The sequence below is a fragment of the Plectropomus leopardus genome, chromosome 18 (assembly GCF_026936395.1).
Source record: "Plectropomus leopardus strain MGB_pleo_1.0 chromosome 18, ASM2693639v1, whole genome shotgun sequence".
Taxonomy (NCBI): domain Eukaryota; kingdom Metazoa; phylum Chordata; class Actinopteri; order Perciformes; family Serranidae; genus Plectropomus; species Plectropomus leopardus.
In genome coordinates this window covers 13,903,416-13,929,405 of record NC_142193.1, presented here as the reverse complement: position 1 = coordinate 13,929,405, position 25,990 = coordinate 13,903,416, and the positions used below count along the sequence as shown (strand labels likewise).

Below are 25,990 nucleotides of genomic sequence, written 5' to 3'. Positions count from 1 at the left end.
GACTGCCATGTTGAAATTCTTAGCTTTTCACCCCCTCATCTCTTCTGGCTCTAAAAACCAACATGGCAATGGCTGAAATGCCAAACGGCCAAATACGAGGCTTCGGGACATGAGTCCATTAACCAATGGGTAACTTCACGACTGCTACGTGCATTATTTTTGCAGTATATGCTTTAATATAACATAAGTATCATTGCAGATTTGCAGAGGAGACAGTTAGAGTCATAATTAATGAAGATGGTAAATCTCTGAATGTGTCTTTGCATCACACGGTTTGAATTTAATTTCTGCCTAGGAAGGTGCCTCATGAACCAATGAAACTCTTTATGAAAGCAGCCTGATTCCTGCTCCTTTCTTTTTTCCGCCGCCTGTGAAGGTTAATGAAGATTTTCTTCAGAGTGGCTCTCTGGCAGCAAACTTATTTCTGCTAATGGGCCCCTCAAGGATCTCAGCTCTTTTTTTGGGGGGGGATCATTCTCTTATGTACTTTTGCCAACTGCCACCATCACACAGTCTGTGTCTGCGTCTTAAGGATCTTGACTGCACGTTCATGTGACCTGACTCTCTATCATTGCATTCACACTGGCTGCAGCTGACATACAATTCCTGCTTAAAATCTGACCATATATTAACATTTGTAATTGTAAGTGAAGGAACGTCTGTCCCACGTATGCATGACAGCGTGGTCGTCACAATGAATGAGTGCATTCTTTAATCCCCGCCGAGTGAGCTGACAGAGCCTGTTCCATGCTAATTGCATTCTTTAATCAACTGTTTGGCTCCCCAGCCGAGGGCCAGATGGCCTACAATGAAGTCTTGGCTTAAACAGCTCACAACATAAACAATAACAACCATGTGCAGAACAAAGTATGACTTCTTACCAGCAGAAGATCTGTGTGCCTGTTTTGACTGTTGTTCGAGCAAATTTGAGTATGGTGTCGGAGTCTGTTTCACATTTCAGATTCATAAATAACAACCTGAATGTTTGTGCATACATGAGTTTGTTTTGCCACAATCCCTTACACTTACTGTGTAAAAATCTATCTTGAGTTCAGAGTACCACTGCCCACACAAACAAGGAAATCAATGTGTGCAGCCAACAGCAGACTCGGACATGCTGCCAATTTATACTGCATGTTACAGAATCTTTTGTCCTCCTCCTCCTCCTATTTTAGTCTCCTTTATGTATTTTTCTTTGAAGGCTCTTTTCATTTCCAGGTGGCAGAGGAGACATTGCAAAAGAAATAACAAGGAAAGACAATCCCAAAGGTAGAAATATGTGTATAAATGCTCAGGACTGAAGGTCATTAAATGTGCATAGTTTTAAAAGTTCTGTACAAATAAATGATGGTGTAATTTTATCTATAAATATTCTATGAACATGTAATAACAGAGTGATTTTTGAAAGCATACTAATACTTGATCAAGTTTAAGAAGGGTATGCTGCACAAACTTACCTATATACAGGTCATGATCTTATCATTAAGGCAATTACTCTGCTATATTTCAATTCACACCACTTGTATTTCACGTACAACAGTGCAGGTACAAAGTAATTATGGTGTACCCTGTCAAAGGTTATTGCTTTAGCGAGTGAAAAAACTTCACCTCTATTTCAGAAAGCTGGCCTCAATGAAAAGTAACACCCAACTCATTTATGGGGTGAACCACGAACTAACACAAATATAACATTAACCAGCATAAACCACCATGTTCAGAACAAACACATTACAAATATTGATATTCTCCACGACCTGTGCCGTGAGAATGAACATAAAATTCGGACATAGGACATCTTGCAGTTCTGTGGCTAAATGCTCCTGGCTGTAAGGAGCTAGGACATTTTGAACTAAAGCCTCACTTTTTGTTCTTCCACATGACATTTTTGTGGCAATAGTAGAATCATTAAAGATCTTCAAACTTACTTTATTGCCACAATCCGTTGATAAGTAGCTGTGGCCGTGTTTCACTCCATGGTACACACTGGTTAGCTCTGCCGCTGCAATCTTGTCTTCTTCTGGGGAACCTTTTTTGGTCTTCCAAGTTGCAATGGCTGCCTGTTTTTGTTTGTTTGATACCACAGCTTGATGCTTTTTTGTTTTTGTGTGGATTTCCAATGTGTTTTTCCCTTCATATTTTACAGAGATTTTCACCGGACACAAAACACGTGGCGGAAAAATTGTCTCCCTGGGTCGGCTGTACACATTCAAACTCTGACAGTGTTGGCCAGTCAGGTTTGTAACTAGTATAGCGTTTTTTTCGTGGTGGCTTGCATGTATTTGCTCTATTTACTTCCTCGTCAGTCGTCTCTCCTCCCATTTCAAATGGAGACGCCAAAAGTTGGTGAAAAGAAGAACTCAGCACGGACGTCAGTCAATTCAGCTTGCTGTCTCTCTTAGGTCAAGTTTCCCTCCCTGCTTGAGCCGTTTTGAGCGCTAGGGTGCACGCGTGTGACGTACGCATAGACTAGGAAAGAAAACAGACAATTTTAAATAGAAGCAGCACGGGGAGCATTGCTAGACTACAGAACGAAGGAAATCAAATGAGGTTTCTGAAATTTCCCCAAAAAATGGGACAAATTGTTACCCAGGAGAGATTTTTATTTTCCCAGGACAGCTGGTGAAAAAAGAGAACAATTCTGGGAAAAACGGGATGGGTGGCAACTCTAGCACGGACACGGAGCTACCAGCTTAAAAACACAGGAAAAGTTTGTGGATTTTTTAGCTAAATTTGTGTTATATAAAATTATTTTTTGTTAGCAGATATCTTAGTCGTGACAAGAGTGAGTAAGCTAAGCATTTCTGTGCTTATATCTGGTGTATTTATCTAGTTTGGGATACCCCACGATGTCACGAGCTAAAGAAATTGCTAGGTCGTTACTTGGGTTAGACCTACTTGTTGGAGTTGTAAGCTAGGTTCATAGCCTATGGGATTCCACTGACTTTCATAGTAATTAGTCAGAACCGGCGTATTTCAAAGGAAACGGAGATAACGGTCGCTGAAAGCCTTTTTATTTTGAGAGCTAACTGTCCCAAAACATAAACAGATTTTTTTTATACATTTTTATTTTGTTGGCATATTTGCAATATTACACTCAAGGGTCTGCTTTAACGTTATTTGAGCACTGTGGTGATGCGGTCAGGACCGAGACGCTTGTTTCATTCCCTGCAGATTCCATGTGAGGCTGAGTTTACACTATTTTATATTGTGCAAAAATAGAGGCAGCCAAAAAAGGTTGAGGAACATGAGAACTTTGGTCAAACAATGTAAAATACTTCCAGAATGATGATTAAGGTAAAGAAGTCAAACTTTAGCTTTTAGTGACCCCATCTGGCCAATTAGCTCCTTCTTTGGGGTTTATCTTGTTTTGCTTAGTGCTGCATATTTCCTGCATTGTGCTTGTTTCCTAATTAGGAGGGCAGCTCTAACTCTGCTCTTTTTAAAGAGCTAAGAGAGAATATGCACCACTCAGCCCCCACCTACGCCATAAAACAGACAAAAAAGTAAAGTTTGATTATTGAAACATAAGGGATGCAGACACATACTCTGTTTCTATGTCTGGAGTTTAAACAGCAGCTGTGAAATACAAAACTATTTCGAAGGGTCTCGATAATTGCTTTCCTAATCTTGTTTGGGGAGAAGGTATGAAACATACTCATTTCCACTAATGTGTCATATGCTTACGTACATGTACTTTTATGGTAAACTTACTTTTGAGATGACATTTTTCTCCAATTTACTGCCTCTGAATCTGTTTGATCAGCTATAACTGAAAAATAATATTGGCTAAAGTTGATGGGTTTTTAAAATGTTTTACCTTATTTTTACTCTCACCATCTGTCATCTATGAAAAGCTCAAATTCTCCAGGGGGATTTTTTTCAAGTACTTAGATTTTCCCATATTACTTTCATGGATCATGGGCTCAGTATTTTCAATATCATTGACACTATTCGCAAGAAATCATACAGGTTACCATAGAAATGAGCTGCTGGCACTGCAGTTTGAGCTTACTAATATACGTCAATCATCAAGGCCTGACTGCACAATGCATATGAGCCATTGTTTTGTGCTCTTGGAAAAAAGAGAACAGAGTTTGTTTACATGGTTAGAGCTAGTGTTGTAAAGGACAATATCCTTTTGTACCAATAAACTCCAGAAGTAGCAATTTTTCCATCTGGATCTTATTTTCAAGGTACTGATTTGTGTGCTAAATGCAGAATTTCGCCTCACAGTGATGACAGTTGGAGGTTATCCACCAGTGAAGTGCTGTGAATGTTGCTGACAAAGATTTTTGCAAACCACCGCAGCAGCTTCCACTTGTTTCCCATCATCATGCATCAGTTTACAAAAGGTGACTTCATCAGATGGGATGTAATGATATGCTGCAGCGTGAACCAGATATGAATCATTGATACTGCAACATGGAGTGTTACCAGGGAAACTGCACTAGTTTGTTAGATGAGTGTAAACTGAGGACACATGGTTATACTCACAATTATCACAATGTGAAAATTTTTTTCCAATCATTTTTGAACAGCATCTTTAATCTTTTTGAGCTAAAGACAAACCCACTTACAAGTGCTAAAACCATAAATGAAGACACTTCAACTTGTTAAAGAAAATGGAGGCAATGCATATGTCCAAAAACCCATTTTAAACTATCTAACTCCAGTATGAAGCTTTTGTCCATTTGTAGGATATGACTTAATTTGTTTGGGTGCTGTCATAACTATTTAAAATTTTGTTCTGATTGAAATGGCCAAAATCCTATTCTCAGTCCAGCAAATAGTAAGAATTATGTCTCATTTTGGGTTAACTGACTGCATTTGGCCTTTCTATGCATCAGAATTATCCTGAGTGTGTTAGGCCCACAGTGCCTCCTGTGGAGCTACTGTTGCACTACAGCTGACTTTCTTGTTTTTACTATACTGTATCTATTTGATATGGATATGAATGCTTGGGTGACTACAGACCATACAGACCCTGTCATCAAGTAAAACATGAATTTAAATAAAATTTCCCCATAAAATCAAGGAAAATCAATCTAAACAGAAATGCCTGCAGGTAATCCCTTTTCAATGTGTAGTTCTGAATTTGTCACAAATCCATAATGCCGAAGATATAGCACTTATAGTTTAGATCAGGGATACTCAACTTGTCTTGCCTGGGAAGCACACATTTGAGTATCCCCACGTATAAATGGGCATTGGTGTTGGTTGTGGCCGGGTGCTCAAAAGGCACGGACGGGGTTCGAACCCGCGATCTTCGGTTTACGAGACCGACGCCTTACCACTTGGCCACCGCGCCTGCGCTGAAATGTTGGTTTTGATACTTTTTGTAGGAGTATCAAGCGCGGTCATTGTTCAATTGATGAAATATATTTAATATGGTTTCGGTGTTCTACAGAAATGTGTTCCCCATAGAATAGTGCCTCTGCCCATAATGCGTAGCGCCCTCCTATGGTGTTTAGGCTTAGGGACTAATGTGTGGTTCGGGTTCAGAGAAAAGGCAAACATATTGTTGGGGAAACAGTCTTCGACCAACCTGTTAATCAGACGGCTAGACTAACTGTTGTCCTTTACATGCTGCCGAGACTCACCCTCCTCCCTCCAACATATGCTGCACCTATAAATGTATCGCTGTAATTTGTCCACAAGGGGAGGCTGTTATCATCCGTGTGTGTACAACATGTCTGTCCTTTGCAGATTTCCGCAAGTAGAGGTCTCTGCTCTCAAAGTTTTACTGTCAACAACAAAGAGCCACGAAGAAGGTGAGAGCTCGTTCTTCACAGTCTTCATTCTTGATCCTTTTGTTAAAACTTAGCTAACAGAGGTGTCCAGGGTACAACAGCAAAAATGCACAACCTACATTTAACCTATTGAGAAACAGCAGTTCAGGGAAAGCTACATATTGGATGCAACGATTACAGCCACAATACCTGAAGGATGGGCTGGACAGACTATGTTTGTGCTATTCTTGAAATCTCTGAGGTTGGTAGTTGGATAAAGGTAAAGACACTGTTATAATGCTCAGTAATTTCACTGCATGTGCTACAAAACAGGACTTGCAAAGTTTATTCATTTTATTTATTTAAAAGGGACTCTTTAGTGCATCAGAAGTGAATGTTTTTCAAAGTAAAAACAAGTTGTGAAGTGCAGATTTCAAAGTGAGTATGTACAGAGCTGAGCAGTTTTTAACCGTCTTTTCAAGACTGAGAATTTGGTCAAAAGTTTATATTTTGGGAACTTGAATTCACATCATTCTACCCATCAGATTTCTCTATGTCTAAGCTGATAGTGGAAGGAAAAGTTACAGGATTCATCCACTGAACTGATATCATTATTTTTTTGAGATACCTCAATAATGTATGACGATAATGGAAAAACAATACATTACATGTTGGTGTTTGGTCAGAGGGAATTTTGGCCCAACAGTAGTCCGACAGAAAAGGTCAGGAGGTCACCAAAATCACCAGGAATCTTCTGGGAACCATTAAACTAAATTTAATGGCAGTCTGTGCAGTACTGTTAAGATATTTTGCTCTGAATCGTATTGAACAGACTGAGATTGATCCTGCATAGCTAATAACTATGAGAACCACTAAGCCTGCTGCTTGTAATTCTTCTCTAAGCAATACAATATGCATGAAGCACAGACTGCAGCTTTTCACTGTCTTTCTTTTCAAAACATCAAAGATGAATGCTGCCTGAGGGGCTTTTTTTCTCCTCTTTTTTTTGGATCAGATATCCTGGAGGCTGTTTGAAAAATGAATAAGACTCATTTCCATTGGGAATGAGTTAGCAGTGAAAATCACAGATGTGGAGTTCTCACCTTGACCTGCTTATAGCAAATCGTCAGCAAAAGGCTTCTCTTGAATAAACCACAGAGGCAGGTTTAATTCAGAGCACCTTGAAATGTGACAGTTTCTCAAAAGTTCAGCCATGCTTTCTTGTTCCATCTGTCTGAAACATTTACTTAAAATAACAGATTTTAGATAGCATTTATGCTTATTGCACCCAGCCATGACAATTTGCAGAATATGCTACAAACAAAGTCTTGAGGTTTTTTGTGGAAGTGTGAATGCTGACTGTTGAGATATAATCCTACTAAGGGATAAATATCATTTTTTTTCTCAGTTATTTAGGATTTATGCTCTTGATGCCCTTAAGATGCAGCTTTATTTAGCAAATGTAGTTGTCTTACTGCACCAACGATGAGAAAAACGGATAAGCATCCTTGAGTGATTTTAAATCGCTGCAGGTGCTTATAGTTTATTTTATAATGTTGCATGGAATTGATTATTTTTAGCAGCTCTGCTTATTTATCATAAACCCTTGCAACATCGCAACCTGAGAGATACGATATGTTCCAGTCAGAGATCACATGGGGGATTTTTTTGTTCATGTGGGGAACACCAAGCAACTCACTTCCTGAGAGAATAAGAAGTATTACTGTAGCAATCTATTTAATTATTTATTGGTCTATTGCTTTGAAAAATCATCTTGTTTTTCTGTGCTTGTGCTGGAATACCCCAGTGTCCTGAATGTGTGATGATATTTATACGGATATTTTTGTGCAGGCTTGCTCTTTCCTTATGTAAACAAGACTGAGATGCTGTTTCTATGCATTTTCTATGTATTAATTCTGATAACTGGCCAGCAAAATGATACCCTCTCCACTAATGTAGCAGAACTCATGTTAGTGTTGTCAATTTAGCATTAAAAATGCCAAAGTACCATAGAGAACAACACAAATATTCAATAGCAGCTAATGAGGCAGCTAACTGTGTCATAACATGACATTTTCAGCTACGCCCAAACTGGTCCACCTGAACAACGACCATATTCTGAACAAAGTGGCTCTAAATCGGATACATTTTTTTTAGATTTACTGAGTCTACTTTCATTGCAAATTGAAGCAATTGTTGTCTTAATTTAGTTGTAAGAAAAGACAACACAAGTTTTAAATTCAACTTAAATTCAACCTCAAGTTACCTTTACCTTTAGTACTTTTATTGTCTAAACCTAACTGCAGACCCCTTAGGTGAGTCGTCTCATGTTATTAACGTCAACCACAACCTTTACCAACCATAACCAAGTCCTCTCTTACCGCTAAGCCCTTCTGTGCCAAGATACAATACAAAAGTCGCCCCCAGTGTCAGTTTTGCAACACCCTGGGCTTCTGCAGAAGCAGCAAAATATGACAAGTAGGAATGAGATCACATTGCTTAGCCCTTACAGCCTTACCGGCACACGAGCACACAAACTAATAGCAAATGCAGAACTTGTTTTGGAGGACTATGTTACAGAGTTAAAAGACTGATTAAGTGCTCAGTAGTGAAAGAATGATAACACTAATGTTACCCAAATGCCCATGTTAGCATTTATCTTGAGATGTTGAACCAGTTCTTTGACCATCCATCCTGTGGCAAAAGAATAGCACCTCATCTTATACTTTCTGATGGGAACATTATCTATTTAAATAGACTGGGATTCAGTTCTTTGGAAAGTTTTGCTTGCATGATGCCAAAACTTTTGAGCATATTTTGTGTTCATTGTAATTAGCCCACGAGTTTAACTAAATTAAGGACTTATGAACTAAAAGAAAAAAAATGGATAAAAACTTGCAGAGTCATGAAGGAATGAGTCTTGAAACCAGAGATGAGTTTGCGATTTAGCTCCCTTGTCTTGAAGATTATGGATTTTAGGTTAGATGCCTTAAATAAGGTCTGCGGTAAACACATGCTTAGGAGACTTTCACATATTGTTCTACAGTGTAAAATGTGTTGGTAAATATCCTACTCTGGATTTGCAAAGCTTTTTGTTGTCTTTAAAGAGGAAGTATGAGACGACCAAACGTCATCACACCGAACACATTTACAGCCTTGTTGTGTTGGCGAAGTCATCAAACTTCAGGGCAGTTTTTTATAGCCTACTGTTAGCTTTGTCCTTCTGATAATTGCATTTGCACTTGACAGTGGTGTTAATTTGTGAAGATTATTTTGCTGAACAAAACGCATAAGTATCATAAACTTTAGTCGCAACAGAGCTTATTTTCTGCAATAACCACAAATCCAAGGGAAAAATACTATTGTCATCACTGCAGCACTCTTAGAAATATTTGCAATGCCACTTTACAGAAGCCTACAACACATTCTTGCTATCCTCTTGAATTACATAACAGACATCCTTAGTTTTTTCAGCTCGTTCAAGTTATAAGAAGTTTTGAAGATCTCATTCCTTTAGTATCTTGCTGTTCATCTTCTGTTATGATCTCACTCCTGCCAGTCCTTTGCAACATGTTTTATTTTGTACAAATATATTAACTCATCTACATATTTGCATAGAGCACTGACAAGTTAAAATCTGGAAATAAATTTGTTTTGAATGCATCAAAATCCAGACAAATGCAAGTTGCAGCCGACACTGTGGCTCTCTGTCGGTGCAGTGTGAGGAGAAGATTGGTCATTGTGGGAGGGGTGTGCTGAATCTGACCCTGGCTACAATCAGACATGCAAGTGTGAAATCCAGTTGAAAGCTAAGCAGCTGATGAAGCTACATAACAAAGGCAATATCATCTCTCCCCCTCTCTCCAAAATTTCTTTTCATCCATCTTTCTCCCCCTCTCTTTGTATTCATCTCCTTGGCCACTGCTTTATTTTCACAACTTCATACAGAAGATAGACATAAGTTTTAATAAAATATGACTGCGATGCAGTTCATTGAAGAGCCTTTGGGGCTGAAATGTATAAAGTCTAAGTATTTGATTTGACACATCACTGCTTAATTTATGTTTCTCTTTTTTCTGTTGCTTAACATGTACGGAGCAATTAGGTGCACATCACTCATGCCTGTTGGGTCTGTTACCATAGCTACAATACGATTGTGCAGACAATCATCTGGTCCTTGTTTCCTCCAATAGGGTCGCACGGCTGAAGCTGCAATATAAAGTAAAGATGCTCATCTTTCAGCAACACACGAGTAAGAATCAGAAACAGGTTCATGAGTACCAGAAAGTATTGCAGAGTGGCAGGCAGGGGACTGCGCCCAGTCATGGCGGACCACAGAAACAAGATCCGACGAGCCACACAGCAGGAGAGGAAGGTGAGAGCATCTACCATTTTGAAATTCAACTCCTCTTATTGTTCAGTGAAAGAGTTTGGCGGAACAAAACAGTGACAGTAAACAAGATACGCCTTGCATGCAGGCTTTGAATGCAAAAAGGGAGCAGGAGGAACAAAAAGGAAGTGTCACTTTAAATTAAATGCATTAGTTGGATGAATGCAGGCAGACATGCTGCTTATACTTATAAATGTAGTCTGAGAGGCTGCTGAGGTCACATTTAGCTTCAGTTGGTGAGATCAAAGAATTCCAGCTGAGCTTTGCGTTAAAGGAAGATCTCATTTTTTACATTACATATGATGGACTGCTGGAAATGGGGGGAAAAAATGTCAACACAGTGTTTTAGTTAAAATTGTCAGAATCTGACGGAAATGAATATTTGTAAGTAGTTATGCAGATGTGGCCTCAATCAAAGAGAGCTCCAAATCTCATCAATCAGAACATCTGAGGAAAAAGATGCGTTCAGGGACAATCATGGAGGAGCTTTGAGGCCAGGCTTGTTGAAATCAAAGGCCTGAGAGCTGAAATAATTTTTTGCAGGCTATCTGTATCCTTCTGAGAAAAATAAATGTGGTCAGTTAATCTGCGGCTTGGAAAAGGACAACAGCCAATGCAGCATGTTCACGCTGCCCCCCTACTGGGCGGCCCATGAGCCTGTCGATATGGTGGTTTGATGTTGGATGGAAAATAAGAACCCCCCACAACAAACAGAGAGGGCTGGAACAGAGAGACTGGAACAGAGAAAGAGAGGGTAGAAAGGGAAGAACCATCGACAGATGGACTCTGTTGTGATTAAAGATGGCGGCAGCCTTTACTGCAGACTACGAAGGACTATACTCGATCCATAGAAAAGCGGTGGGAGTAGTCTGCGATTCAACACAACAAAACCAAGAACCCCACAGTAAGGTAAACCAGCAGGTATGATGTCTGCTTTTGAATCTCTGAGGATGAAAACTACATTCAGCAGTAACTTTCCATTGTATTGTTTATCGCTCTATTATGTGTTATCGTTTTTCATGTCAGTGCCATACTGTTTTTGTTCTGTCCTCTCATCAAAACCGAAGCACATCATTTGATTTGACCAGTGAATGTGCATCCCATGACCAGACTACTGAAGAACCCGATAGACTGAACGCTGGGATTAATTTGAATTTTTTTCAAGCCAGCAGATGTCTGACAATGTACTTTCGCTATTTGGTACATGGTTACGGATGTATGTCTTTGGTATTATATCACCATAGGAAATGTGGGCCTTTTTAATAAGATTGTTCCCTTCTTGTGGGAATATGGTGAGCTATAATATCCAGCAAAATAAACTCAAGTCTGAAAATTGCTCAATCCTCTGTGCCTAATCCACTCCAAGGCTTGTTAGTCATGATATATTCAGCCAGGACAAAGGACATCAGCGGGACTCCAGAATACATTTTCTGACAGTCTTTTGATATTACTCTTTCATTTCAGAACTAAAAACAGACACTGAACAACTTTATTACGTCTCGCACATTTTTGTTAAAGTTGTCCATAATAACTTGGTTAATCTTATCAACGGAATCAAGTGTGTCAGTTTAGTCTGTGTATGTTTTCTATTTTTTTTGTTTTGAGGGCTTTGAAAGAGGTCTTGTCTTGTTTGTTGTTTCTTTTTGTTCCTCTTAACTTTAATTGAATTCTTTGAAGAATTAAAAAAAATAGAAATCTGTATTGTGTGCACTCAGAATGGGAGCATTCATTTACACATCTTAATGGGCTTTTGTTCATCAGAGGGTTCTTCAACAGAGATAAGCCTATTTCAGCCAAGGCCTACTAGGGAGTCTAAATCCACACTGACAGGTGGAACAAAAGACAACTGAAAGGACTAAACTGGGAAACATGAAGTTGTCCTCTGCTAACACTTAACTGCATCAGGACGTTTGAAAACTCAGAAATATATTAAAACATCAGCATAATTCTTAAAATGGAAATTATGCACACAGCTTTCTTTAGATGTCATGATTATAATACCTTTTTGACAAGCTACTTAATCAGCATTTTTCAGTAATCGATACCTCTTATCAATAAACACATGAAAAAGATTTACAAATAGGTCTCCGTAACTCCAGTTAAAGGCTCTGTACAGCTACTTTACTCCAGAAATCCTGACACAGAGTACCACTTTTACATAAACTCAGCTGATTTCATAAATAGCCAGGTCTGGTTCATATAGTCACATCTCAGAGTTGAACACAGACATCTTCTATTGTTTCTCTGCCTGCTGAGCAGCTCCACTGGGCCAGTTGCTTAAGGGCTTCTTGTTTGTAGTTGCTGAGGAAACGAAGAGTATCTTTCATTCACCCTCCACACCCAGACGATTTTAGCTGTTGAAGGGATTCAATTTACAAACCTCCTGGTCACACGACCCCTTGTGCTACTGAAATCTTTTATCACTACAGTTTGCTGTAAAAGTGGTGGTGAAGGTAGTTTTTAAATAGGATGCCAAAACACATCAAAATGCATTTTCATTTTATATGGTAATGGAAGGGAAATAAAAGTCTCAAACTTGTGAGTTTTGATCCATATATTTGTCTTTAGTTTCGTATTGTAAATAAAGCTTTATAGAATAGACTATCGGCCCAGTCCCCAGAATAAAATGTTGGCTTTGATATGTCACATTTGTATGTTTCATAAGTGTCATATCAACATTTGTTCAGAGTGCATGTATATGAGCTGAGTTTCTGATCAGGAGGAGGAGGAGGGATGGTTGATGGCATTACATCTGGTAAAGCCAACTGCTGAGCAACAGACAGCAGCAGACAACTGTTCAAGACCATCAAACAACAAAAGCGGATATTTTTTATCAACATGACGAAACGCACCCAGCCATGTTTGTTGCAACAAAACCATGTGTTTTTTTTAACAAGACATTTCCAGCTGTTTGTTGCAATGAAAGCAGGTATTTTTAACAAAACATAGGGACATTTCCTTCCACTTTCGTCGCGACCAAAGTGTGCATTTTATAACAAGATGTTGGGACATTTGTAACCATGTTTGTTGTGACAAAACTGTGTATTTTTTGACAAGACATCTGAACATTTCCAGTCATGTTTGTTACGACTAAACTGGGTTTTTTAAGCCAAAACATAAACTTTTACTAACTCTAACCAAGAGGTTATTGTGCTTAAACTTAACCACACGCTGACAACAGCATTGTCACAACAGAATATTATAACGTAAAGGTTTTCAACATATCCGCTCCAAATGAAATGTACAAATGTATCATATCTGTGGTTTGCAGAAGCATACAATGCCAACATTTATTCAGGCAATTGAGTTGGGATTACTGCACTGTCAATGCTGTTATTGTAATTCAATGCTGTGTACTCACAGCTGTCTCTGGAAAGATATTTATGATAATCCTTGTTGACCAGCGATGTAAAATGTATGCTATGGACAGGATCCACAATATCCTTGGTTTGACATGGGTAGGGACCTGTATGGATAGCAATCCTCTCATGGTTAATGATGTAAAAGCCTTAAAGTAATCTGTTAAAAAAGCTGGTGCAGCTTATGAATAGTAGTCCAAGGTGTTTCATCCATCAGTAGATGCCCAGTGGGCCACGGAAAAAAAAACATTACAAGAGATAAAAGATAACACATGGAGTGCTTTAAAACCCAACCCGATGTGCACATTTTTCTGTTGTGCTTGACTATATCATTAGTGATGTAACCTTGAACCTTGTGTGTGAAAACTCTTATCAACATCAGACACAGCTGTGGTTGATAAGGGCTGTTATGTTGTCACATTGGGCCTCTTGTCCTCAATACTGCCCTTCATTTGATTGTGCCAGGTTCTGACCACTGTTTTGATGCTTAAAAAAGCACTGCTGATAATTCAGTCTTTCTCTAGCTAGCAGAAAGGCTGGGATAGACTAGAGAGTGTGCTATGTAACCCTTAGTTTGCTATGCTCTTTAATAGGCTGTATATTAAAGGTTCTATGTATGAGATTTTTGCTATATAAAGATTTATGTATATATATATAGGTATAGGTATAAGTAAATAAATGTATCCTGAGCAGAGAATTAAATCACACTCCTTATGAGTGTGTTGTAATCTGAGTTTCTCTCCTCTTTGTTTTGGTAGCTTGGGCAGGTGCACGTTAGTGCATGTGAGTCTCTTGTTTTAATTGCACAGTGGCTGGCTAATTGCTATCCCTAAGCACTGCTCATGTATGGCACTCACATGGTGGTAAACACTAATAAGGCTGTCCTGACCATGGTGGCTGGACTGCAGCATTAGGTGGAAGCATTAGCCTACTTTCTGGTCTACCGCCCAGGTTAACACTGTAACCTTTGTCAGCACTGTTGCTATTGTTAGTGCTGTTAGCACTGCTAGCACAGCCACCATTTTGGCTCAGCCACTTCCATGTTTGCTTTTGTTATCAGAGATGAAAGTAAAGTACAGGCAACCCCAGCCCAGACTCTGAAAGTCATGTTTAGAACTTTTAAGTCATTATAGGTCCACAAAATTATTTTCTCCTAATAGCAAAGGCATGACCTGCCCTATTCTCCCTCTTATTGGCTAGTGCTTGTTGCCTTTGTTGGTTGGGTTGGTTAGGTTTAGGCAAGAGGAGTGAGATTTGTTAGGGTTAGGGTAGGATGTCAGGTTAAGCCAACCAGAGGCAGAGTAAGCCGGGTCATGCATTTACCTTACCCATTGCAATACTTTTGCGATGGGTCCAAACAACGGGAAGCAATTGACGAAAATTCAAAGCTCTAAACTGTGAACAGTAGAACTTATTTTTGCATTAACATATGTTATGTCAGTAAGCAGTGATATTAAGCACTATATTTTGTTTCCATCAGTATGCCTTCTGTGTTGCTAAATAGAAAACGTACTCTATGCAATAACATCATACTGGGTGATCATACAGGTTTGATTATATCCAGATTTGTGTGCTTTTAAGAACAACAGCGTTGCATGCTGTTGCGAAAGGGGTAAAGAAAAGCAAACATTTTAAAACCAGTAAATCATTATGTTCAGAAACCCTCTGTTGGGAAAACACTGTTTCACTAGAGAGCACCATGTAGCCTGAAAATTTGTTGCAAATTTCCCCATCGCTGAAAATTTCCCCATTGTGGGACTAATAAAGACTTATCTAGAGAGAGAATATATATTTAAACGACTGTATATATCAATGTTGGTATCTGACAATTGCTTGAAAAATGTTTTGTACGAGAATTGTCTTAAACATTGCAGAAATTAGGGCTGTACCCAACTCAAAATTATACTGCTTGAATCAGATTTGACTGCTCAATACAAATATTTGACAATTCATGTTTTCCCCATATAAGGATTTAAAGTTTCAACAGGCTCACCAGGATGTTAAATGTGAGAGTGGCATTCATGTAATACAGTAAATAAGCTAACTTGTTTACTGGGGGGTTCTTAATGTGCAACAACATATTTGCCGACACTAGATATCAAACAAAAGCTAGAGACTGTGTCATATCAAGTTGCTGTGAGCTGTAAATTTACAACTTCTCAGCAGAAGAGAGGAGACGTTTACACTCTCCTCTCCTCCTCTGTGCCACTGTCTGCTTGTCTACAGCTGCCTGTACCAAAGATAAGCATGAAAGTCAAGAGCACTCCCAGAACTAATAAACATTTCCTCTTCTTCAGAAACAAATGGATGGCAAAAACAAACTATGGCGACATTCTGCTTTGGCCAGGCCTTCTCATGTCAAGGTGATGGGAGGGATGTTACCGTTACTGCAGCCCAATGTGTTTAATAATCGTGCAATGGAATCCTCAGGAAATGGATGTACTGCTGGAGGATGTGTGCAGAAGACACTCAAACTCAAGGTAAAAAATGTTGATTTGCATGCATTTTCTCTATCCGCTTCATGTGATAAGTCTCAGAGGGCCATTGCATCTTCATTCTGAGGTTCTCATTTTTTATTTTTATTTTTTTCAGATGTACTAGTGGTAGAAATCCTTTGACATCTACAGTATGATGTGAGAACATTGAAATACTGTTGAAAATGACAACAATGAGCTCCTAGAGCTGTTAAATGTGCGAGTATCAGGATGTTTAAATTATTGCTGCCCAAAATCAATTTTGCCTCGAGAAAGCTGAAATGTGTAGTGTCTTTCATGTTTTATCTTGCTGGCAGAAATATTGTAAGCACTGTATACTGCACACTTGAACAGGTTTCTAGGTTTGAGCAGGCAATTTAGGTGATGTGATGAGACAGGCTGAGAAATATATAGTCTGTCTCTTTGGCATGCTCCCCAATGGTGTGCTGTAATTACATAATCAAATGTGTTGATGTTTTTATGGTGTTTCCCATCAGACTTTCATCTTACACTCAGTAAAACAGTGTGACTGCTCAATGATCGCCTGGCATGAAAGCATAGGAACTGAAAACCTTTATTGTTACGTTTGGTCTATCCTTTAGTCTTTGTGCTGTAAAGTCAGAAAGTAATGACATGATCGATTGTACCAAACACTACTGTGTGTTGTTGACTAAAACATCGTTGCACTGAATGCCTGTCTCAAAGCGTCAGCACTACTTGTTACAACACAGTAAGGCACATGATTGCAGTTCTGTTTGCCAGCTGTGATATATGCTCAGCAATAACAGTCAAATAAAGTTTTTAATTTTCTCTAGTGGTGCAAAATGGCATGTTGATGGCTTTTTTTTAGAACTGCAGTGTTTATAAAGAGGACGTTCATCACTGCTTTGTTTGGTTTTAGCTGTAGATGTATTAGTTTCATTCATAAACACACCCAGACAGAAACAAATATATCTCTAGAGGACCTGCAAAACTCTGGGCAATATTAGGAGGTAGAAGACATATAATGCAAACAGAGGAAGGTTACAAGTCATTGCAAATGAATGTTCCCATTAAATGAATCTCAACTGTTTGTGTTTGAGTGTTTATGTCAAAAGGTCACTGCAATATGTTAATACTGGAAATCAAAACGAAATTCCTTGTTTGCATATTGGAAGCCTGAAATGGTTGAAATTTACTGTTTTTCTTGTGGTGATAGAGACTGGTAGTGACATTCATGGCTAGTTATCCATTATGTGTTGATATAAAATATCATAACTCAGAAACTTAGGTATCGTGGAGTTTACCAAAGTTGACAGCTTGTATTTAGTGTTTGTCAGCTGCTCTGCTGAAACTTCCTGGTAAAAATGTTTGACAAAGGCTGCCTGAAATCACCACTTAACAGGAAAGGTAAAAGTTGTGCCATATACTCATGGATTTGAGGTTCCTACTCATGATAGCGTGAATTGCAAACATTAATGGCATCCTCCTCAGTTGAGCTGCAATGTAAACTAGCTCAGGTGAACAATTATGCTGTGTCTGTTTGCATTCTTCCATACTTACAGTTGGGTGTGTGTTTTCACAATGACAAGTATGGCAGTATGTGGTGTACTATGAGTACCTGGATGGTGTACTTATTACGGTCAAAAAATGAGTGTGGAACGCTGGACACTTCTTATGCTCAATGATTGCCATCTTGGCTATGTAGCAAAAAGGATGGACCACTAACCTTGTGAAATGGGGCTGAGGACACTGCAATGGTTTTGGTTGCTCTGGTGAACAAGCTAGCAAGTCAGCAGATGTTTTTGGGGTGACAATCATAGTGTAATGTTGGAAGTAATACTTTGCCCAGTTGCAATTTGTCATTAAAAGAGTAAGAGCCAAATGTTGCAGTTGTTATTTACAGTAAGCATACGGCAGCCATGGTCAATTTTGGACAACACTACCCAGTTGAAAAACACAGAATTAGTTAGAATAATATTACTGTCACAAGCATGAGCCTCTTGTCCATGAGTAGATGCACACTTCCTCCTGCACAGTGATATACTAAGTGATTTTGGATTGAATGCGCCCTTTAAGTTTAGTCTACCAGTCACATGGAGCACAGCCTAGCCTGTTAATAATTTTACAATTTTGTTCTGTGGCTCTAGAGGAAAGTTTCTTAAGTCTGAAAAAAAACTAATGATAACGTGTTTATCAAATGAAAGGTATTGGTGAGTTGCATGGAAAATGTAGGGCCTAGCATTTTTGGAGCTTGAGCTATACTAGGGATTATTAAAGAAAGATCAACTGTGTGTCTGATGAATGAATTTTGTCCTGCCAGTCCAACACGTTTATGGAAAAGCAGTACAAAATAACTGGAGTTAACCTTTATTATTAGACAGGATCTAGAGCTGACATGATCAATAATCAAATTTGTTTAGTACACACAACCTCAGCATATATAGGCCTTTACAGCGTATTTATAGGCCTATACAGCATATAAACAATATAGGTACAAGAATGCCTATACTTGCTTTCCTGTGATCCATATTTTAATGCTTATAATGGAGATTAATATGTTGAATGTATTGATGTCTGCCCCAAATAGAGAAATTAAAATGAAGTTAATGAAAAATCAGCCAATATGACATAGGGCCATTTTCTCTTCTGATATTAAGATATCTGGTTTGTTTGTTTGTTTGTTTGTTTTAATGTTTTGAGCCATATTTTGGAGGATTGAGTCAAAGAGCAAAAAGAAAATGCTTCAATCATTTATTTAAATGCTCGAGAGAGAGAGGGAGACAAAAAAAAATCAGTGTACCACATGTAGCAAAACTAAACAGTGGTAATGTGTGTAGTGAACGGGCGAGGCGCTGTGCATCATCTGCCGTGTAGCCTCAGCTCCGCACAGACAGTGAGAGACAGTCATGGAGAGGTGGAGAGCGGACTGTTTTCTTTGTTATTTTTAAAGTCGTGCACTTCGCAACTATGACACTGTTGGCGGCGACTTGTGCCGGTCCAAACGCCCGATGCACTCGAAAGCAGCAAGAAGATTTTCACCGGTTAAGTATATGTCACTTTTTTTTCTCTCCCCCTGCTCAGAGATTGGGATTGCGGTTGTCGGGAGATATGTGCCATCGCTTTTTGCTGGTTGTAAATCTATTCGGAATTTGGTGTGGGATTCTCTCTGTGTCCTCTGACGGTAGGGGAAATGCTTGCGGTCGGCCTGTTGTTCGTTTAGTTTAGCAGCTGTTAGCGGAGACAGGACAGATATTAATAGGTGAATAGTGTGACAAAGTTGTGCACTTGTCGGTCGGCTGCTGAAAGGCCTGGCTGTATGTGTGTGTGTGTGTGTGTATATGTGTGTGTGTGTGTGTGTGTGTGTACGGAGTTTGTTTCTGGCTCCCCTCCCCCACTCGCTGCTGCTGTTCTGCTCATTCTGGAGAGGCCAAGACATGAATGTGATGAGAGGCTCACTTCAAAAGGAACAAACGGATACAGTTTCAGGAAAAAGGGACGTTTCTGCACGCGGCTGTGACCGGCTGAGTAAACGCATAGACCTTACTTAATATCCCTACACACCTGTGACCGCAGAACCGTTCATTTCAATATCAATGCGCTGACCGAACATCCCTCGCGCGCGATGCATCATGACATACAGGAAGCAAAGATGAATGCTGGTTTGACCAGAAGAGTAATTTCTTAGCAAACAAGGCATTAAATGTGCTTGTATTAAAACAGCCCACATTTTATCCCTGGTTATCATTTTCAGCCCTGCACACCTGGCCTTATGCACAGTGCACGTGCTGCGCACACTTCAGGATTGTGCAGAGAAATAGCACTGTTGCCAATTTTGTCTTTGTTCAATCAGGAAAATGATTTGTATCTGTATTGGAAAAGACAGAGAGTGGGTGTGCCCTAAAGGGAACATGATGGCAACCATTAGACAAAAAAAACAACACAATATTTATTTTGAAATCACAGCTCAGCTGTCAGCTGCTTTTGAAATCTACTTTTTGCAAGATATATTATCAATCCCCAAACCATTACAGTTAACAAGTGCACCGAGCTATAAATATGATTTTGATTGGTCAGAGCTGTTGGTGGTTAACATGATTTCCTCCTGGCCTCATCTGTCAAGAAATATTGGCAGCTGCACGAAAGTGTTAATTTAAACAGTGAGAGAAAATTAGCTCTTTTTTCAACGCTGTGGCTGCATTTGGGAATCGACACTAAAATGGTTACTGGAACTGTATCTGGAAAGCTTGAGCTGTAAGTACAGTTCGTAGAGGTAGCGATGTATGCACTACTGTGTCCTCCCAGCAAGGAAGCTCACGGACAATACACAAGGACCAGGACATGTCCTTGAACAAGACATTCAATCCCAAAAATCATTCTCTCTGCAGCTGACCCTGCACTATAATAGCAGAAGCATGAAATAAAGAATGAATATGATATAAGGATCAATAAAGTAACATTTACACTACTGCGCATATCAGCTAATAGTCTATTGGAGAGAATAAGACTGCTACATTATTGAGTTCATACTGTAAACCTCAAGTGATCTGATTATACACCAATACTAATTTGAATGTAACCAGAGTAGATGTGTAAAGTAATGATATTCTTATGCATATAAATCAGAGGATATTATTACTGCAAACTACATTAACACTACAACATATTCATACTAGTGCCTTCAGGGCCAGACAGCGCTGAAGCCACGACTCTTGGCTTGGATTACCACAACACTCCCACATAACTCTGACTGTGACTCAGTACGGCACAATTATAGACTATCAAACCACATTATAGACTATCAAAACCACATAATGAGCTAAATGACTCCAGCTTCCGGTTTCTGCTTAGGTTTGCAGATGTGGTGCAGAAAACGCGGTCATACAGTAGATCAGGGGCAGGAAATTCTTTTTCAGTGTATTTTTGTGTTATCGCTTTTTGAGTTGATTTCATCACTAATTTCCACAGTTGTTCTGTTAAACTGATTTCCAAATTCAAATGGAAGTTCACTGTATTGTAGTTTCCAAAGATTGTAATAATGTTGGAATGTAAATAACTGCTGTACAGCATGTGCTGCAAAGGTGAATCAGCACGGTTTTAGAGCTTTTTAGTGGCTTGTCTAACATTTAGAAATCCTCTGGATTTCTGCACAATTTGCATTAATTTTAATGCTCAGTTGGAAACCGGCCACATGATGAGTTTTTTTATGAAAACCTGATGAAAATGCAAACTGTGCAAAAGTCCCTAAGGAGGTAATAGTCCGTTTTTAACCAGGCGTATGGTGATTATGGCACATAATCAATCACCTGATTGCAGAGCTAGGTCTGTTGATATGAATTCTTTGTATTAATAAATTGCTGCAATTTTATTTTACCTTTTAATCTGAGAATAATTATTAAAATATCTTTTATAGTAGTGCCCTGTCAAGGCTAGCACTACTCTACCTTTCAATGATGTGATGAAGCTGCGTCTCATTGTATATTTTTCCTCCTTGCAGGAGTTTTTTTGCAGTGGCATAAGTAGAGGTCTGGATCTGATAGTTGTGCAGTGTGGGCTCTACGGGGACGTGGTTTATGGATGCTGGGACTATGAGCATAAGCGACAAAAGGGACTACTTAGCAGACCTGGGAGGCAGCTTCACTGAGGATGCTCCTAGACCTCCAGTGCCAGGGGAAGAAGGTGAGCTGGTTTGCAGTGATGGACGCCAGTACAGCAGCCTCGGCTTTCCTGCAAAGAACGAGAAATGCGAGGCGTCTGTGGCGACGCCCAGGCGACCTGACTTGGACCTGGGTTATGAGCCGGAGGGAAGCGCCTCCCCTACACCACCGTACCTAAAGTGGGCAGAATCTCTTTACTCCCTCCTGGATGACCAAGATGGCATCCATCTGTTTAGGACGTTCCTCAAGCAGGAGGAGTGTGCAGATATGTTGGACTTCTGGTTTGCCTGCAGTGGCTTCCGCAAACTTGAAGCGAATGAGGGTAATGAGGAGAAGAAGGTCAAACTGGCGAAAGCTATCTATAAGAAATACATCCTGGACAACAATGGGATTGTTTCCCGACAGATTAAACCAGCTACTAAATCCTTCATCAAAGACTGCGTCACGAAGCTTCACATCGACCCTGCAATGTTTGATCAGGCTCAGACTGAGATACAGACTATGATGGAGGAAAACACGTATCCCTTATTTCTCAAGTCTGACATTTATTTGGAATATACGCGGACAGGAGGTGAGAGCCCTAAACTGTACAGCGACCAGAGTTCTGTTTCCGGGAATGGAAAGGAGCTGCCGGGTTATTTACCGACTTTAATCGAAGACGAGGAATGGAGATGTGACCAGGAACCAGAGGAGCAGCCCAAGTGTGACCCAGCACCAAGCAGCCGGCTCACTCAGAAGCTTCTAATGGAGACGACACCGCAACGTGTTGCCAACAGCCCCAGATTCCAGGACAGTCACGAGTACAGGTAAATCCTCCCAGCAATCACGAAAGCTTCACTTCAGCTTTAACTACACAGCCTTTCTCTGCAAGCTGCTGAATTAGAAATAAACCTGAAACCCCACAATACCACGAACGCTGCTTGAAGTTTGAGATGAAAACAGAGTCTGAGTGTAGCTCAGGAGACAGCTGAGATAAGAGGAAGACGGTGTATTTACACCTGTGGTGTTGAGGAAATGTCAGAGGCTGCAGAAGTTAACTTGTTGTTAGAAGGTTGAAGTAGTGCTCTGTGTTTTTCTTGTACAGGTACTTGGGGAATTGTGTTTTCCCATTGGACCGGGCTTTATAGGGAAAGAGTTCAACATGATATTGTTTCCAACATCATTTAGTCTAGAAACTGACATTTTTGCGTTCCTTCTCTTTTTGTTAGTATTAAGTCTGTGTTTATAGGAAAACAGTCTCTTTTTACTGGCCATGGATGTCAACTTGATTTGATAGCTTTTGCTCTGATACCTCATCCGAAAGCAATGACAAAAACTCTGATGACAATCTTGTCAAATATGCTTTAAAGAAGAAAAACATTGCACTATTGAAACACTAGTTAGCCATCAAGTACACCCTCCTCTTAAAATGATCCTTTTACATTAATGTGCATATCTGTAATGAACTTGCTTTTTTTTAACTTAAGATCAAAGCTGGAAATGTGTCATATTTATTAACTTCAGAATCAAGACAGAAGTAATATTTCATTCTTTCTAATTCTCAACCTGATACCCAGGGTTAGTTCAGCAAGTAGTTCAGCCAATACGGTTGGTCCTGCAGAAAGGTTGTCATTTTTCGTCACCACCAATTTCCAGGCCACCACCACTTAAAATAGTCCATGTTGGCAAGAACTAATGCAATATAATCATTCCACATGTTCATCAGTTTTGTTTTTTGGTTTTTTTTTATGCAATGACTGCAGCTGTCCATCACGGTGCTGCCGCGGTGCCTTACTGTCCACATCACAGACTGGAAGCAGAGGAACAAAGTAAACTTGACCTCTTCCTACAATCTAGGAAACTGAATTTTTTTTCTCTGAGAAACTTCCTGCAGTCCGAAGAGCGTCGGAGGCATATTGCCATCTTTTTGAGTTGTTATAAACTTGACTGATTAACCTAAAGTATCTGAAATTGTGGTTAATTGGCATGGAATTTAAATGTTAATATAAAAAAAAATGTCCGTAGCACCTACCACCACCACCCTAGTTGGTGCCAGGAAAATCCCTGGTAAAGGATGACTGTGTTGGACAGCTACTGTTTGTTTGTGTGTAACAGCAGCATGAAAATAATGGCCTAGCATCTTTGAGATGCTTTCTATGCTCACGTGAGGTCAAATGTTATAATCTGTGAAATGCCAAATCTGCTGATGGGCAGCTGATTAATTCTAAGAAACATCAGCATTTAGTCAGTTTGTTGTATTTGGACACACACGGAGAGGGTTGTATTTAGATTTAAATTCAATGTACAGTTGTTGTTTTTTTTTAATTTGGTGTAAACCTGTGGCTGCTAAACACAATTTCCAGCATCAAGCCCGCCCGTCTGTTTCCTCACTCTTTTGATGACTAACTTATCTGCATTTTGTAGCTGCATTTGAGTCTTGCAGAAATAGTTAGTCCTTTCTGCATATTTTTTCAGATTTTCTGACTTGTCATGACAAACTATTTAAAGTTATAAGTTGTTTGGCCTGAACGCACCCTTCTTTTTACTCTTAGGTACTCAGTACATTGTGCACATAAAACAGATTTGAATGTCTCTACTGATTATTGCTTTGGACAAGAAGGAGCAGAAAACTTTGCTTTTGTCTTTTGAGTCTATTCAAATGCCTGAAACTTCTTTATGGAAGACACTCGGATATGTCAGTAGGAAAAGAACAGGTGTAAATGATAACATTAGTGATGGTTTAATTACCTTTAAGTTAAGTACAGTTCAAGGGGTTAATGTAAAGCTCGGACTGTTCAAGCTGTTATTTGCTTTGACCCTCTTAGTCATCATATCCACATTACTGATGATTATTTCTCAAAAATCTCATTTTGCAAATATTTTGTGAAAGCACCAGAGTTAACTCTACAATATCATCGCTAAGCAATATCAAAGTATTTGGTCAAACAATAAATTGATTTTCCTCATACTGCCCAGCCCTAGCTTAATGTATAGATAACAGTACTGGATGTTTTTTTTGGATTGTTTTGGTCATTTGATTTGAAACTGTCTAAATCTGAGCCGTCACTGTACTTTTTGTTGATCTTCGAAATTTTGTTAACTCCTTCCACACGTTTTTAATCTTACAAAACCTGCAACTTAGTATATACTCATTCTTAGGACTGCAACTAGTTATTGTTTTATTGTCGATTAATGTCAATTATTTTCTCAATTAATTAACCAACTATGTGGTCTGTTAAACACCAGACAGTGGTGAATAATGTCAGTTAGTGTTTCCCAAAGCCAAAGATGACACACTCAATTGTGGTGATTATTTCTACATTTGCCAACTAATCGATAAATTGATCAGCTGTTGCAGCTCCACTCACACTGTACAAATCAATTGACTGGCCTCGACATGGCTGCCGGCACTAAATGTAATCACTTAACCGCTGGTCATTCTTGTCCAATGACAGTTGTGACAAAGTTTATTAAAACAAGACAGTTGTGTCCTCAACTGTGTTTCCTGCAAGAAGAGAAAGTCATCATTGCTTTGTGCAACACTACACACACAAACACAGAAAAAATATGGAGCTGCCGATTATGGTCTGTGAGCAGTGTCAAGACTACAGTTTTATCCACAACATGTAGAATTGTACTCTGATAACATTTAAACATGTTTACTGTAGTTTAGAACAAATCTTTTGACAAATCCGACAGCCGACCAAAATTTCTGACATGCCAGAAATCCATCCGATCAGAGAAATTAATCAGGTGTCTCCTCAAATGACACGTTTAACGACAACTGATCCGGCTAAAATTTGCTCTGATTCTAAAATTAGTTTGAGGGGCTAAATTTGAGGCTAAACTGGGCTTAATCCGTACGGTGTCTACCCGGCTTAATACACAGCAGCTGGTAAAATGACAGAGAGAACAGACTCTGATTGACTCTAAAAGGCTCTGTGTAATCAGGCTGTGGATGCTTGTTCACTCTACATACTTGTGATCCTCCTGCATGAGAAATTGTAATCATGTTAAACAAATGAAAAGTGGCTTAGCATTAGTAACATGCTCACAATTAAAATGTCTTACAAACGAGAGCGTAACAGTGAAAGATCAAATAAAAACATTAGTAATTGCTGGTTGCCATAACCTTGCTAATGTACAATTTGTAAAGCTGGTTATGTAATATGGTTACAGTGTCTTCAGTTTAGGATTAAGGCCACTTGCAGTAAAAAAGAAAAAGAAATAAAATACCAAAGACATGTTGAAATGTTGAAAGGAAAAATATACAGACTACTGTCATTGTTGCAAACTGAACCCAAAAGAGGCATCAAGATCTGAATGTGTGCTGTTATTATTTGCAAGAGAGCTGCAGCAGTTTCTGGATTTGTTGAGAACCATTAAATTATTTGCCAAATAATTTGATAAACAATTAATCCGT

At 39.2% G+C, this 25,990-nt stretch overlaps 1 protein-coding gene and 1 non-coding gene across 7 annotated transcripts in view; one reads left to right on the top strand and one right to left on the bottom strand.

The window, feature by feature from the left end:
* Positions 1 to 5,236: 5,236 nt before the first annotated feature.
* Positions 5,237 to 5,308, bottom strand: trnat-cgu (transfer RNA threonine (anticodon CGU)). The gene has a single exon. It is a non-coding gene; the product is annotated as a tRNA-Thr (tRNA).
* A 4,610-nt stretch (positions 5,309 to 9,918) lies between these two features.
* axin1 (axin 1) overlaps positions 9,919 to 25,990 on the top strand; it is a 39,507-nt gene continuing 23,435 nt past the window's right edge. For 2 of the 6 annotated variants that reach the window (XM_042505052.2, XM_042505051.2), the window contains exons 1-2: positions 18,777 to 18,975; positions 21,429 to 22,394. In XM_042505052.2, the coding sequence (XP_042360986.2) occupies positions 21,505 to 22,394 (890 nt within the window). In that variant the 5' untranslated portion in view covers positions 18,777 to 18,975; positions 21,429 to 21,504. Of the gene's footprint in view, positions 10,105 to 10,692; positions 11,041 to 15,775; positions 15,959 to 18,775; positions 18,976 to 21,428; positions 22,395 to 25,990 lie in introns of those variants that run through there. The other 4 variants (XM_088069117.1, XM_088069119.1, XM_088069118.1 and 1 more) reach the window with 4 other exon arrangements.